Source organism: Bos indicus, chromosome 28, assembly GCF_029378745.1.
Source record: "Bos indicus isolate NIAB-ARS_2022 breed Sahiwal x Tharparkar chromosome 28, NIAB-ARS_B.indTharparkar_mat_pri_1.0, whole genome shotgun sequence".
NCBI lineage: Eukaryota > Metazoa > Chordata > Mammalia > Artiodactyla > Bovidae > Bos > Bos indicus.
In genome coordinates, this window is record NC_091787.1 from 32,930,826 (window position 1) to 32,945,609 (window position 14,784).

At 45.2% G+C, this 14,784-nt stretch overlaps 1 protein-coding gene and 1 long non-coding RNA gene across 16 annotated transcripts in view; one reads left to right on the forward strand and one right to left on the reverse strand.

The window, feature by feature from the left end:
- The window catches only part of KCNMA1 (potassium calcium-activated channel subfamily M alpha 1), a 774,726-nt gene that overhangs the window by 240,943 nt on the left and 518,999 nt on the right, over positions 1 to 14,784 (reverse strand). For 14 of the 15 annotated variants that reach the window (XM_070782104.1, XM_070782103.1, XM_070782107.1 and 11 more), the window contains exons 8-9: positions 14,063 to 14,233; positions 12,381 to 12,472 (exon numbers count right to left, since the gene is read on the reverse strand). In XM_070782104.1, coding sequence (XP_070638205.1) covers positions 12,381 to 12,472; positions 14,063 to 14,233 — 263 coding nt within the window. Of the gene's footprint in view, positions 1 to 12,190; positions 12,283 to 12,380; positions 12,473 to 14,062; positions 14,234 to 14,784 lie in introns of all 15 variants that reach the window. The other variant, XM_070782108.1, reaches the window with a different exon arrangement.
- On the forward strand, positions 1,658 to 10,857 carry LOC139180394 (uncharacterized). Its single transcript, XR_011564653.1, has 3 exons — positions 1,658 to 3,728; positions 7,971 to 8,073; positions 9,858 to 10,857. It is a non-coding gene; the product is annotated as an uncharacterized lncRNA (long non-coding RNA).

The following is a 14,784-nucleotide window of genomic DNA, read 5'->3' on the forward strand; positions in this document are numbered from 1 at the left end:
ATCACACGGTGGTCAGCACCCAAAGTTCACGTTGTCCCTCCTACGTTGAACTGAAACCGTCAGGAGTCAACATAACTCTCTCCCCAAGACTGTCTCTTATGAGAGAGAGATTCAGGAAGATTCTGAGCTTTCCCGTGTGTGTCACTCGGTAGTGCTTCCCCTGACTCGGGGCATGTTCCCCTTAAGGCTCATAATCCCATTGCCTGAAGGAAGAAGGCTAACCCTAGTCCTGCCTTCCCACTGCCTCTTATACTGGGAGCCCATCCCAAAGGAACTGCCTCCCAGTGGGGTGGTCATCTTCAGCAAACAGCTGCTAACTGTGGGCTACCCTGAGACCCAGCTCAGAACCCCTAAACCTTTCTGGGCTCTCAAGAACTAACTGTTGGTCAGTGGACTGGTTGGCGAAGTATGCTTGGCTTGGACACCCTATGTCATGGGAAGTGCAGAAGACATTTTCTAGTTAGTCCACTGCAAGACTGCAGGTCGTTGGCTGATTCTGCCACCTCTGATCTATCACTCTGTCTCAAGTTTGTAAGAAAACAGTGCATGTAAACAAGACAACAATGAAAACAAAACAGTTTTGAGTGTGTATGGAGCTCAGGATCCCATGGTTTTAACCATCGCCCATTAAAACAGATGAAAAAAGAAAAGCAAGCCAACAACAAAAAACCCAAGGAGGTTCAGAGATAATGGTCTACACAGGACCCACATCTAGCACTTTGCTGATCACAAAGAAAGGGAATATCTTCTCCCCCCTAGTGAGGAAGAGAATAAAGTAATCATCTTATCCAGCTGTCAATAGAGCTGTTCTGGAGGAGAAGGCTGTTTGGCTGTTTCCCTAAATGGGGTCAGAAGGCTGAGCAAATAGATTCCAGCAGTGCACCAAAGGCACCTCTGTAAAGCAGAGCCCCAAGGTCAGAGGACAGACTACTGGCAGGCCCAGCAGAGAACACTGGGATGCCCTGACCGGACCAGAACTTTGTGCAAAGAGAGGGCACATCTCATCCTACACAGACAGTCAGGATCTAAAGCATCCAGAGGAATCAGTATCTGTACCTCCATCATCCCAAATCACAATTAGACCTCCACAATTGTAACAGGCATGGAAGAAAGTGAAAGTGACGTTGCTCAGTCGTGTCCGACTCTTTGCGACCCCATGGACTGTAGCCCACCAGGCTCCTCCATCCATGGGATTTTCCAGGCAAGAGTACTGGAGTGGGGTGCCATTGCCTTCTCCAGGGAATCTTCCCAACCCAGGGATTGAACCCTGGTCTCCTGCATTGCAGACAGACGCTTTACCGGGAAAGCTGAGCTGCCAGGAAAGTTACCAGGCAAGAGGAATGGCCAACACCTTGCGTAGCTTGTTGCCAAAAAGGAACCTCAGCCCAAGCCTTGAAAATAAATACTAAGAACCTCAGAGCAGGAGATACTGACTTTGTTCCAGTCTAACATGCACCCTCCTTTCAACAGCACCTCATTTCTCGGGAAAAAGTAAAATAGTCTACATCTAAATTTTAAAATGACATCAAATGAGGGAGTTTAGGGTTTAGTAATTAATTTTTGATCTTTATTCACTGGATTTGGCTATAGAATGAAATTTGCAGTTACCTAAATGTATAGATATTTTTTAAAAAAAGATTTTTTGATGTGGACCATTTTTAAAGTCTTTATTGAATCTGTTACGATATTGCTTTTGTTTTATAGCTTTTTGGCTGCAAGGTATATGGAATCTTAGCTTCCCAAACAGGGACTGAAGCTGCACCCCTTGCACTGGAAGGTGGACTGCCAGCAAAGTCCCTAAATGTACAGATTCTTAAATTAGGTGCTAGGTTTGTTTTGGACACACAAACATTCATGCTTGTGTGCACACACACATTTTTTTTTTTTTTTTTTTTTACAATGTCTTCAAAGTACTTGCAAAGAAAAATGCAATGATTGGGACCATGGTGAGGTCCCAGTTCTCTGGTTGCCTGGAATGGCATTCATGATAAAATTAAGCATAAACCTAAACCTTGGACTGGGGAAAGGAAGGAGGGACACAGGGCTGAGGAGGGGAGATGCAGATAAGCCTGCTTCTGCTGCTTGCCCACATAATTAAGAAGCTGCCCCTCATCTGGAGCATAGGCTCTGTCCAATCTAGAGAACAACACCTCATTTTAAATTTGGGGAACCATTCCTCCCCAATCAAATACAGTTTTGGGACCTTCAACCACGGTTCCTGCCCGAGCTAGGACAAGCAGTACTTTTCAGTCTTAAATGAAGTGACACTAAGTTCATGGTGGGAACTGACTGATCCTCATGGCGAAACCTTGTGAGCACTTTCTCTGAGTTTCTGCTTGCTGGATCCCAGCGCTGCTTCTCAGCCTCACCTCTGTCCTTTCTTGCATCTTCAGCTTTTGTCTGAATGCTGTAAGATACTTTAACCTTCCAAAAAAAAAAAAAAGCTTTTTCTGCTGAAGTCAGCAAGAATGAATTTCAGTTGCCTATAACCAAAGAACTTTAACTGTAGATTTGTTTACCTTTAGTTTCTCACTGAATTCTCACAGTAACCCAGTATGCAGGGATTAGCACCACTATTTTGGTTTTATCTCTTTCTCCTTCCTTCATGGCAGAGGACTTATATAGCTTCTTAAGCAAGCAATTCTCTAATTGACCAAATCTCATAAATAACACTGGTTCTTCCCTGTGTCTCTCCACAACACCCTCGCCCTTCTGCCTTTGATTCATCCATTACTTCAGGGTTTGGTGGCCTTTAGGCTTTTTAAGTAAGCCATTCTTCCTTTGACCTGATTCTTCCAATTTTAGGTAGGTCTTTGCCTTAACAGAGAAATCCAGGCACTTGAACATCATTTTCCTCTATTCCAATCAAACCAGATCTGCCTGTTTCCACCTGATAACTGCTGCTTCTAACACAAGGCACCAAGAGAAGAGAAGATGAAAGAAGATCAGCTACACCCTCTGCGGATGAAGACAGAACAGAGGGAGAATGAGTACAAGCAAAGGGGCGGTTCTTAATTTTGCCTGGCAGAGGGGAAGTATGCTAGCTTTGACGTGCAAACTGACCCCAATGCCTTCCCAAATACCCCTGCATGCCTCGTGGCCCTAGAACACAAGCTGTTGGATATGGCCGTCCCATAACAACAATTAAGTTGACATATCCTGACACACCCTTGGGTGTGGCCTCATTCCTCAGCCACACCCAAGGGTGTTGCCCCTGCTAGCCATGTGCTGCTAGCCGTCCACTGTAAGTAGACCCAACACCCTGAGCCTCCATCATCTGTCCAACACACACTCAAGTTCTGGGAGAAGTCCACAGGTTCCAGAGCCTGATAAGGCATAAGACACCACAGAGCGATGTTCACTAGACATGGAGAGGCCCAGAACTCAACGTGGCATTAGCAGCCCCTCTACTTCCTGAATGTCTCTGCGCCCCTCTTTTACAGGGTGCGTCATTAGATTTATAGGTTTTTAGGTCCACAAGTCATCTCTCTGTTACCTTTGCCCTAAACTACTCCAATGGAGACACCTACCAATGTGAATTATCTAATGCTTTTAGGAGCATTCCCTCTAAAAGGCTTGCAGTCTTCATGATTGCCTTATACCTTCATGATTTTATTGAACAAAATTCCTGCCGAAAGAGCATTTCACGGAGACAAGGCTCCTCTGTAATCTAGCTTCTACATAGCCGCCACTAGCTCTTGGGTGGTTCTGATTCATCAAAGTCTCAGGTAAGCCGCAGGGGAGCAAGAAGCATATCTTCTTGCTCATCCTTTAACCCACAGCACCTAGCACAGTGCCTGGAACATAATAGGGATCAAATAATTATTAGTTGAGCAAATATATTGGGATGGGAGCTTTCCTAAGTTCTGTATACTAGCTAGCATTTGCCTCTGAGGTCAGTGGCTAGGGCCACAAAACCTCTCACGAGATGGGCATACATCTATCTCTGAACATGTGTCCTTATTGATAAAGTATTGGAGGTGAGATAAGTTTGCTTTTACTGACAACTGGTACTCACATTTGAAGAAGCCCCTATGGTTTGGGGGGTTATGCAATACCAGTACAAGATGTGGGGATGCAAACCCTGAGAGGCACAGAATCAAGTTTCCATGAATTTCATGCTGTATCAGCTTCTAAATTTCTTTTATAATAAAAAGAGACACTGGACTTGGGCAGTTAGAAGGTTTCCTGGTTTATTTTCAGTGTGTGATGGCAGCAATGGGATGAAACCCCAAATCTACTAGTAATCGTTTTGTACAACTCTTCGAAGACTGCTATCAGAATGAATGACATAGCAGAAAGAGAAAACACAGTGCGATGTAGTCTCGGAGGGCTGTGTTTGTCCTCTAGATTTAGAACCTGCCCAACAAGGATTCACCCGATCAAATGTGAGGTTAGGCAGAAAGAAGCTTCAGGGATTCTAATTGAAAAGTTATACTCAGAATTCTTTTTCTTTAATGGAAGAAAGAATACATGAGGGTGAAAGTCGAAGTCTGAATATGACTTTTTATTTTTTAAGGTACACAGTTCATCTCCCACCTACATGTCTATTCTTGTTTTCAGAACAATAGCTGGAACATTTTGACAAGTGTGTGGAAGGGAAGAGAGAAAAGCGGTGGTGGGGTAGAGGGGAGACAAGCTTTCATTCCATTAGTATTATCAGGAAATAGATTTAATATGCATCCAAGTCTCTCTAAATAGAGCTCCAAGTTTGAACAGGACTGAAGACGTGGCTTACAAGAATCCAAAGCAGATGCAAAGAAAGAAGTGCCCACATCCACACCCATAAAGACCCCTCTCATTGGAAAGGAATACCTGGCACTTTACATTACATGATACAGCATCGAATAACACTCATTTTCAGTATCTGCCCCTTGGTACTAAATTTCAGAAGTAGTCAAGGGGTCATTTTTCCAAAGTATTAGGACAATCTCATTTTTTTTCCTTCCCCTCAAAGTTTAATGCTAATCAAAGCAGAATGCCTAATCAATCCAACATGGCCTGTCAACTTGAATTATCTGTTTGTCTTCCTATTTACTGTATCTGTCTGTCTACAGTTCTTCATATCTCTGTGAAGATCAGTTATTGGGGCCTGTGTTTTCTTCTGACTAGAATGGCTACCAGATGATCCTTCCTGGTGATATGTTGATGATTTGCTAATTTATGGCTTTTAAAATCTAGGAATCTGAAAACACTGCTGAGAGTTTAGGCTGGGGATCACGTGGGCCCCATGACTAGAGGGCTGAACAGCTTACTTGTTGAGGGACTGAAGTTTGTATAAAAAGCAAAACAGCAGTCACATTTCAGCCAGAGGGATGTCTGTGATGCAGAAATCTTATAGACACCATCCCTCCTAGGAACAGCACCCCATTCACAGGCCGAGGAGGAGGGAGGGGGAATGTTGTCTGTGTTACACACGGACAGGAAGGAAAAGGACATGGGGCTCAACCCAAGACAACACCCTATGAGTTAACCCCACATCCTATTTCCAAGCACTGGGGTCAGACCATCTCAGAATGAGTAGAGGAGAAAGTATTATTGTAGGAACCAAGAAGGGAGGTTTACACAAGCTCTGAGTTTGAACTCCCCAACCACTTTGGCGGCCAAATAATGTAACGTATCGCTCAAGATAGATGTGGCGAATTTGGAGATTTTCATGAGCCTGTACAATGCATCTGGCATGTTGCAAGCGCTCAGAAAACAGACATAGATGAGATGAAGATGAAGGCAGGACTCACATTAGTTCTTTTGGGGGGCTGGAAACGGACAATGGGGGTAGATTAAATAAGTCTTTATAAAGAAATAATCCCTGTCCTGGTGCAGCGGAACATTTAAGATCCCAATTCTTTTTTTAAGAAGCAGTGGAGAAAGTGGAATTTCATGTTGATACAAAAGAGCTGGGCAGGAGGGAATAGAATGTGGTCTCAGAGAAGAACGAAGGATGTGAGGGAGGTGAAGGGCTTACGTCTGATGAGAGGAAAGACACGAAATTAAATGACCTCATCATCAGGAAGTAGCATGGCCTCCCCTGGTAAGCCAGTGGACAGCACAACTGTAGGCAAAGGAGGGCCTGGAACACAAATGAGATTTTTAAAGACCTAGTCCCTTCGAGGTAGCACTAGAGACCCACAGTTGCAGGAGGGGTTCCCATAATCTTAATTTAAAAACCTGGAGTGTTAGCTCCCCTCTGTCTAGGCAGTAATGGAAGTTGTTGAGTAGGCTGTAACAGCCCTTTCTCTGAGGTGTCACCTCCCTAGACCACTTCATCCCTGTAAACCATCCCTGTTTTGCTCTAGAACAGAATCTTGGATCATTCTTGCTTGTGTTGCGTGTATTAAAATCTGTACTTGGCGTTTCCTTTTATTCCTACCCTTGTCATTGCCTGTCACCTTCGGGACATGTAGCCTCCACGCGACAGATACCACGCACAGCTGCCCGACATGTGGTCCTAAGAGAGGGTCACAGCCTGAGCAAGTGAACCAGTGGCGGTGGCAGCAAGAGTGGAGAGCGAGGCAGGCAACTCGCTGTGCCCTGTGTTCTTCATCCTTGCAATTCTGTTCTAAATCACTGAATGCTTTATAAAGTATGAGCACTGACATTAAGGATGTAATAAAGTACTCTGCTTCATCTTTAAATGGAAAAGCATGATGAAGTCTTGACATTGTTGTTGTTCTTTAGTCATGTGGGACTCTTTGCAACCCTATGAACGATATAGCCCGCCAGGCTCCTCTGACCATGGGATTCTCCAGGCAAGAATACTGGAGTGGGGTGCCATGTCCCTCCTCCAAGGGATCTTCCCAACCGTAGGAACAAACCTGTGTCTCTTATATCTCCTGCATTGGCAGGCAGGTTCTTTACCACTAGCGCCACCTGGGAACCCCATGATAAAGTTGGCCAACCTCTATGGTATTAAGGTGGCTTCTTGCAACCCTGAGGCCACACCTACGTTTGAAGGTAGAGCCCCCAAACTCCTTCCAGAAGGACACTGCCTCCTGAGGGTCGAGATTTTCACTCAAAGCTACGAAATAAACCCAGGGAACCCACCCAGGATTTTCCAAGATGGGCAACTGCTATTCTAGTTCTCACTGACAGTTAAGAAACCACAATTACAGAAGTGCCCTGAGTGTGCAGACCAGCTGGGGAAATGAAAGGCACAGGTAGATATGTTTGCCAGGGCAAAGAATGCTCTTCTTCAGATGACAATCAGGTAGGCTGTGCTCAGGAGAGAGTCCAAGTCTGGCAGATCACAACAATCCCACCACAGCTGGCCCCCTAGGAGATGATCTCCGCGAGAAGGACGGAACCAGGAAGCGGAGAACAGGTAGAAACCCACAAATCTTATTTTGGCCAATGATCTTTCTGTCCATCCTTAAGAGCCCCTCACTGTTAGACATGTTCAAGAGGTAAACACTTTTCCAATCTAACCAAATGAGAAAAACCAGGAAGAAATGGTTCTGTCCCCTCTCCACCTTTTTGTCCCTGACCCTACGGCCAGGCTCCTTAGAGGCACTAGGTGAGTAGAAGGGGAAAAGGGCCCAAAATGATGCTCAGGCCTTTACCTTCCTCATCATCTTATATGCAGTGTTCTGGCCCCACTGTGGGTAGAAGTGGAAGAAAAGTTACAGTGATGGGATCACTGAGTTTAGAGCAGAAAGGAGTCTCAAGAGGTGATCTAGAGAAGCAGCATGGCCCAGTGGAGCAGACTGCACCTGGGTTCAGGTCCCAGACTAACCCTTTATTAGGGTTGTGATGTCAGGCAAGTCACTTGGAGATGACAGTGATACCTTCCTCACACGGCTGCCGTGGGGATGCAGAAGGACGGAAGCACCTATAGATATTACCATTGCCACAGAAGCCAATCACAAGACTTGGGTTCTATTGATTCATGCTCTCGTTTCCAGAAGTATCTGGCACTCCTCCACCTATATAAGGAGGTCTAAGAGAATCTATTGTACATTTCTGTTTCACAGACAGATTTCATGAACAGGATTTAGAACCAGGTTCATCTGTGACACCTATTCCCCAGCTAGAAGGGGACACTGACTCCTCACCCAGCCAAGGATCTTCCTCCCAGTAAGTTACATTCAGTTCTTGGCCCCCTTTCCATATTCCTTGTCCTCAACTGTCCATCCTTCTCTCTATGTCCTCCGAGTCTTTAGCTACCAGGAATCAGTAGAACAATCCAAACCCATCTAGCCTCCCATCTCCTAACCACTTGGGCCGGGGCTGCTTCAGTTTCAGGCCCCAGGAGCCCTATCATGGGAAGTTCAATGCCTGGATGGCTCCCCAGTCCAGCTGTCTCTGACAAGGGGGTTACCGCAGATGGATTCTTCTCTCTGGCTGATTATTTTCCATGGCCCTTGGCCATGTGACCTCAGACCATGATCTTGTCAGTTCTCATAAACTAACCAGGAGCGGGTTGAGTCACAAGCAGAGAGGAAACCTCTGGGGAAAACAGCAGGAGCTGTGGGAGGAAGAAGAGCAAGCTGGGATCCCAAAGGCCATGGGAGCCTCACCCATCCACTCTACCACCTCTGAGAGGCTTTGAACTTACAGGAAGGGAAAGAAGTGGAGACAGTGGCCTCGAGGCAGGCTGGGCTACAAGAGGGCTACTTTTCTGAATAAGATCTAAGGTCTCAGCCCAAAGAGACTAATTGTTCCCAAGACCTCAACTCGAGAGACTGCCTGACAAGATACTGGTTAGACCTTTGGTTATTGACCAAGTCCCTATCTTAGGGACTACATCATAATGGACAAACTAGAGAATGACTCTCTTTCTCACACACACACTCACACTCACTCACACACACACACACCCCTATCTCTACTATTGGCTCTGGGTGTCCTGTAGGAGGTCAGGCCAGGGATGTTGATAAGAATGTGAGCGTGAGCGACCGTGAGCCCTGGGTGCTGTGTTGCTGGTGAGGATGTTCTGGGGACACTGCATGAACTGTATCTATTATGCCAACATAGATTAGAACTGAAAATGAGGTGCCACTGAAATGTTCATATTCTCCAAAACCCTGAAATTGGGTGTTGTGTGAACAAAACACCATGGTTCTCTACCCAAATTTTTTTGACTTTAAATCATCTTTGAATTTCCAATGCATGTGTCTCCATGGCTTTGGATCACGCGTTACCTTGAGTTCTCTGACAAGTTAATGCATTGTTAGAGAAGTTATATTCTGAGCAAAATGTGCACATGTAAACAAATCCCTTAACTATGTATACATTTAAGTTACTTTCTGGGCATCTATCTGATGAAATCTTAGGGAGAACCCATGGACATATGTCCGTGGGTACAGCACATATATTTATGCACACACAAAAACACAGGGCGAAGCACACTATTTTAAGTATGAGTTCTATCTTTCAACAAAGTTTAGCTGCTTTTCTTTTGCAAACGCATTTAATTTTATCTGGAAACTTTTTGACGTTAGAAATAGAACAACTGTAGTTTCTCATTATGTTTGCTGCCAGAATCCATGCTTGGTTGCTCAACTAAAGACCTTATATTGCTAATTACTACCACATGCCCATATCCCAAGCGAAGGAAAACTTATTGATTCTGACAGCCCATTCTCTCAACACTGAATTCCAAATGAAAACTCAAATTTTGGCCAAACATAACATTTCATCAATCTTGTTCTACTGACTAGAAAAACAACATCAAACAAAGGGTGCTAATGGCCCTTTATTACCGTTCCTTTCCCAAGCTTACATTTTCTGATGAAAGATCTAAGTGACCAAAGGGCTTCTTTAAACTACTTAGTAATTAGCTTTTGAACCAGGAAACAATGCGTAAAGTAAAGCGAACAGTCCCAGTGCTGATGACAGAACCTATTTTCTGTCCGCAGGGTCGGGGGACCTCAGAGACCCAGAGGAACATTAAAGGCGAAGCGTGCATTTTCATAAAGGGAGAAGAGAAGAGAGAAAAAACCAGGGTAAAAGTAGTGATAAAAGATGATAGAGATGGAGCCAGAACAAAAGCTGCGGGAAGTCTGTGATCTGAAGCCTTCGACGCGGGGGTTTGAGCAGAGGTGCCAAGGCCAAGGGGCAACCGGATGGGACTGGAGTGGGTGAGCGACGAGGGTCTCAGGGCCTCATCTGGGTCACCCATCAGCAAAAGCCCCCCGCCAGCAGGCCCACCCACACTGGACTATGGCAGCTATTTAGGAGGGGAAAAAAAAATGTACCTGAGTGAGAGTCGGGAAATATTTTCAACACAGACATCAGGGCAATTGACTTTATTGACATCTTCAGGGGCGGTGAGGGAAGGGGAAGGCTGGCTGAGACAGTGGCCTGGGGAGGCCAGAAAGGCAGCCTGCGTGCCCCGAGCGCCTTCTGCTTTATGGTGACCTGTCCGCACCTTCAAGGCAAAACGAACCGAGAGGCTGTTTTCCTCTTGGCATGGAATAAATGACCAGTGGAAATCTCTGGACTTATTTGGCCTTTTGGATCTAACCAATGGCCCAGAAATCGGAACAGCTTGGTTCTCATCTCATCCAGGGCTGTTACGGTAATAGGAGGAGGAGGGCTCCATCAGAGGGGAGGTGGGAGAATGGCTGCCTCCCCGGAAAAGATGCCAACTGGCCTCCTCTGTCCTCCGTGCCTTGGAAAGGAAACGGGTGTCCTGTGGGTAGTTCAAGAAAATGAGTCCTTTTCCCCACCTCCTCATTTTCTAAACAGAGGACTGGACACCTGAGCTCAGGATGCAGTGGGATCACTGATGGGAGAAGAGGTGGGCTCCTTCCAATGTGACTGTCAGGCAAGGAGGAGGTGGTGGATGGAAACACGATGCTACTGCTTTCGTTTTTCTCTTAAAGAGCAAATAGGCTATTGAAGAGTTCATTTGAAAATGCATAATCATGGCTGATTGTGTTATTGTATAGCAGAAACCAACACAACACCGTAAAAATTAACAAATATGTATTTAAATTTAATCAAAAGCTGTGGCTCAGATGGTAAAGAATCTGTCTGCATTGCAGGAAACCTGGGTTTGATGCCTGGGTTAGGAAGACCCCCTGGAGAAGGGAATGGCAACCCACTCCAGTATTCTTGTCTAGAGAATTCTATGGACAGAGGAGCCTGGTGGGCTCCAGTCCATGGAGTAGCTAAGTCAGACATGCCTGAGTGAAATTTTTTAAATGTATGGGATAAGAACAAAACAAAAAAACCCCTAATTCCATAATAGGAACTTCCATGACTGGGGAAGGGGCAAAGTGATAAAATTATTCTGTATCTTGGTCTGGGCGGTAGTTACTGGGTGTGTACAGAGGTACAAAATCCTTGAGCTGTACATAAAGATGTGTATATCTTACTCTATGGAAGATAAAATGAAAACCAAAACTCAAAAGCAAACCAAAGTCAATGCTCAGAAAAAGCTTTGAAAGAAAAACAGTACAGAATGGATGCTTCCACCCTGCCTCCCTCCAATCTTCTCCTTCGAGACAGAGCAGTCAAGGCCTTACATCTGCTTAGGAGTAAAACTTCCAGCTGACAACACTGCCACACACTGACTGTGATATCGACAAAGTGATGTGAGCACAAATCGAAACAGTCCCCGAGAAGAAAGCATTCATGTACGGAAAGCCAAACAAAAGATGCATCAGGAGCCCGCACAGTGCCCTGATATACTAGAAACATCTTTCTTGTCCAGAAGGAATTTCAACTGAGTAATGAGTCCCTTTGAGGACAAGCTTGGTGCCTCCTGGCTAAAGAGACCCGGTCTCCTGGTGACCAGCGTGCCAATGTGATCTTGATCTTGCCCTCCTTGGGACTTCCCTGCTGGAGTATGAGCCATGGTTTGGCTGCACAAAAACCCCATAAGATGGCACCTCTTTAGTCTTAGGGACCAGAATGTAATCAATCACCTAATTAATATAAAGAATGAATAAACTGGGCTTACACATTAGGGATCAGAATAGAAAATAAGAGTTCAGTAACACATGGACTCCTTCCAGGACAAACCTATTATGTCTCTTGGAAAGTGGGTGGGGAAGAGAGTTGTGGATGGGAACAGGTCTCAGTAGTTGGTCCTTGTGATAACTTGGAGGGGTCATTCTGACATCACTCCCCACACCGAATGTGGCCCTTCAGGTGGGGTGTAAGGGGGGCAGGATTCAGGTGTCACTGCCATAGGGGCTCTGAAAGTCACTCAACCACATCTCTTCTGATACAACTGACTTACTTTCTGCCTCCATGTTTGTTAAATGTCCCGCCGAATTTATTCCGATTCAGGATGAGAGCAGCAATTTCGGGCACGTAGCGGGCAAACATTGCCTACATGCATGAAACAAAGAAACAAGAGCCAAAAAAAAAATGGCATGCAGAGAGGATTCTACCGCAGTGGAGGCAGCAAAACCTCTTGGCATACTTACTTTCTTCCACTAACCGCACTATAGGAGCCCCCGTATTTCTTGCGGTTTCCTATTAACTCTATGATTTCAGGGACGTAGCTGGCAAACATGGCCTGAGGAGAAGATAGGAGACAGAAGAGAGACTAAAAAGACAGGCCAAAGAAAGGGGGTGACCTTTTCAGAAGGGGGAGGGGGGAAATACTAAGATCTGAAAACACAAAAAAGGACTAGAACTGCAAAGGTAACGTATTCATGGGCTGGATTGGATTTAAAAAAAAAAAAAAGAGCAAGCTTCTGAAGTTACATAGGACAAAAAACAAACATTAACCAACCTAGACAACTAAAAAAAAACCAAAAAAAATCAGTTAAGAAAAATGTAAAGGAGACAGGAATAAATAGACATTAGCTCTACTTCCTGAAGAGAAATAAGGGGAGGCATGCTAGAGAAATAACACACACACACACACACACACACACAATCAATCATTCATAAACTTACACACAATTTTAAGAGAAAACCTTTCTTTCTAATTAAAATTCAAATGAGAATCCATGCCTTTATGAGTGATTAAAGACAATAAACACCAAGAGAAGATTTAAAAATATACGAACTTTTCCATTAAAAAAAGAATCACTAAAAAGCACACAAGGTAAATTTAGGAAATCACATGGGAGGAAAGAATAGTGAGGAGAAACACAAATCTGCCATGTTTTGTCCAACAAACATTGTGCTTGTGGCTGGATAACGCGGTCGTGTGATCTGCAGGGACCTCACGGGTACCATAGGAACGCTGAGCACATACACACCACACATACATTTACATACATTTCTCAAATGTATACGCCATATGCATACAAAACAGAGTGTGTATGCATGAGATAAATGCATGTGTGGTGTACATATATGAAAGCTGTGTGTGAGTTTAGGTTTACCTTACACACAGCAAAAATCTAAACATCGAATGGGCTACTCTGAAAGACAAAATGCAGTCACCGCCGATGAGTGGCCAGAAATCCCCCTTGAAAAGTACATGGTAACCCACCGAGGTGATCTGCATAGGCCAGAAAAGCAAACAGTGCAACTTTCTGACTTACAGAGTGAGGGCAGAAACACCCACCCGGGTCGCTGTGTAAGGGAGTTGTGGTCTGTTTACAAAACCACACTCAGCTCACATGGTGATGTCCATCTGGGGACTTGTGGGCTCTCTGTCCTCTGGGGTGGGGACCCTCCTCTTTAGGGCAAGGGCCCAGCCACAGTGTTTGTTGGAAGTTTGGGGAGGACCGGGATGGGGGTGGGGAGCTCTTGAAACCGCAGATTGTCTACAGAGTATCAACATTATCTACCAGGTCAGGTGACAGCCCTGTCCTTGCAGAATATCAGAGGCTGAATTACATTATGAGGCACATACCCTCTCACTTGATAAGTGAGCATCCCTTTCTTAAGACAATGAGGTTTGCTCTGGGCTAAATGGCCGTCCCTCACAAGGACACTGTGCCTGGGTCTCAGGGAAACAAATCAGTACACAAAAGAAATAGGCAGAAAAGGCACCATGGCATTTGGGATTGCCTTAACTGGACTGTAACACTAAGGCAGTCAGTTGCTTCTAATGCAGAAACACAGGCTCAAATACACAGCCTGCAGAAAATGGATAATAGAAAATACCAATGATCACAAAATCAACATCGTAAGAAAGCATTTTTACCAGTCCCCCGAGGATGAAGAAGACCATGAAGAGACGCCCGAGCGTGGTTTTTGCATAAACATCCCCGTAACCAACAGTGGACATGGTCACCATGAGCAGATAGACACATTCCCAGTAGGTAAGAGCCTGGTTGTTTTGGAAATTTTCCCATGGGTCCCCTGAATTCTCCACCTAAATCAAGGAGACAAGGGAGAGAAAGGAAAACATTAGAGGCATAATAAACCAGAAACACCACAACTCCAGCATCTAGGCTACTTCTGGATGTTCTGCATCTTCAGTCACAGGAGTTTGCTGCCCCAAGGGGAACTCTGTAAGTTGGGCTTACAGCCTCTGAACAGGTAGTGGAAGAAGTGGAGTGAAAGGCACACCCACATACCTACCAGGCTGATGGGGGCAGAGAGGGAACAAACTGACGTACGTATCCAGAGTCCATTTTCATCTCGTTGTTAAAGACCTGAGGCCAGCAGAATTTTAGGGCACTGCCTCTGGTCATGTGTTACAGCATTCTTTTCCAGGAAAGAGCTAGAGAGCCCTGCCCTGGTCTAAAGTTTGCTCAATCCCAAAGAAATCCTGGACCCTCCCACAGAAAGCCTCCTCCTTTCATCCTTTTGACCAAGGAGATGCCTGGGGGACCCTGCTCCTTCAGATTATGCACCCAAACCCTGAACAGCATCTCTCAGAGTCTGACTAGGCTCTCCCTGCTTTGCAGAAGATCAGGGACC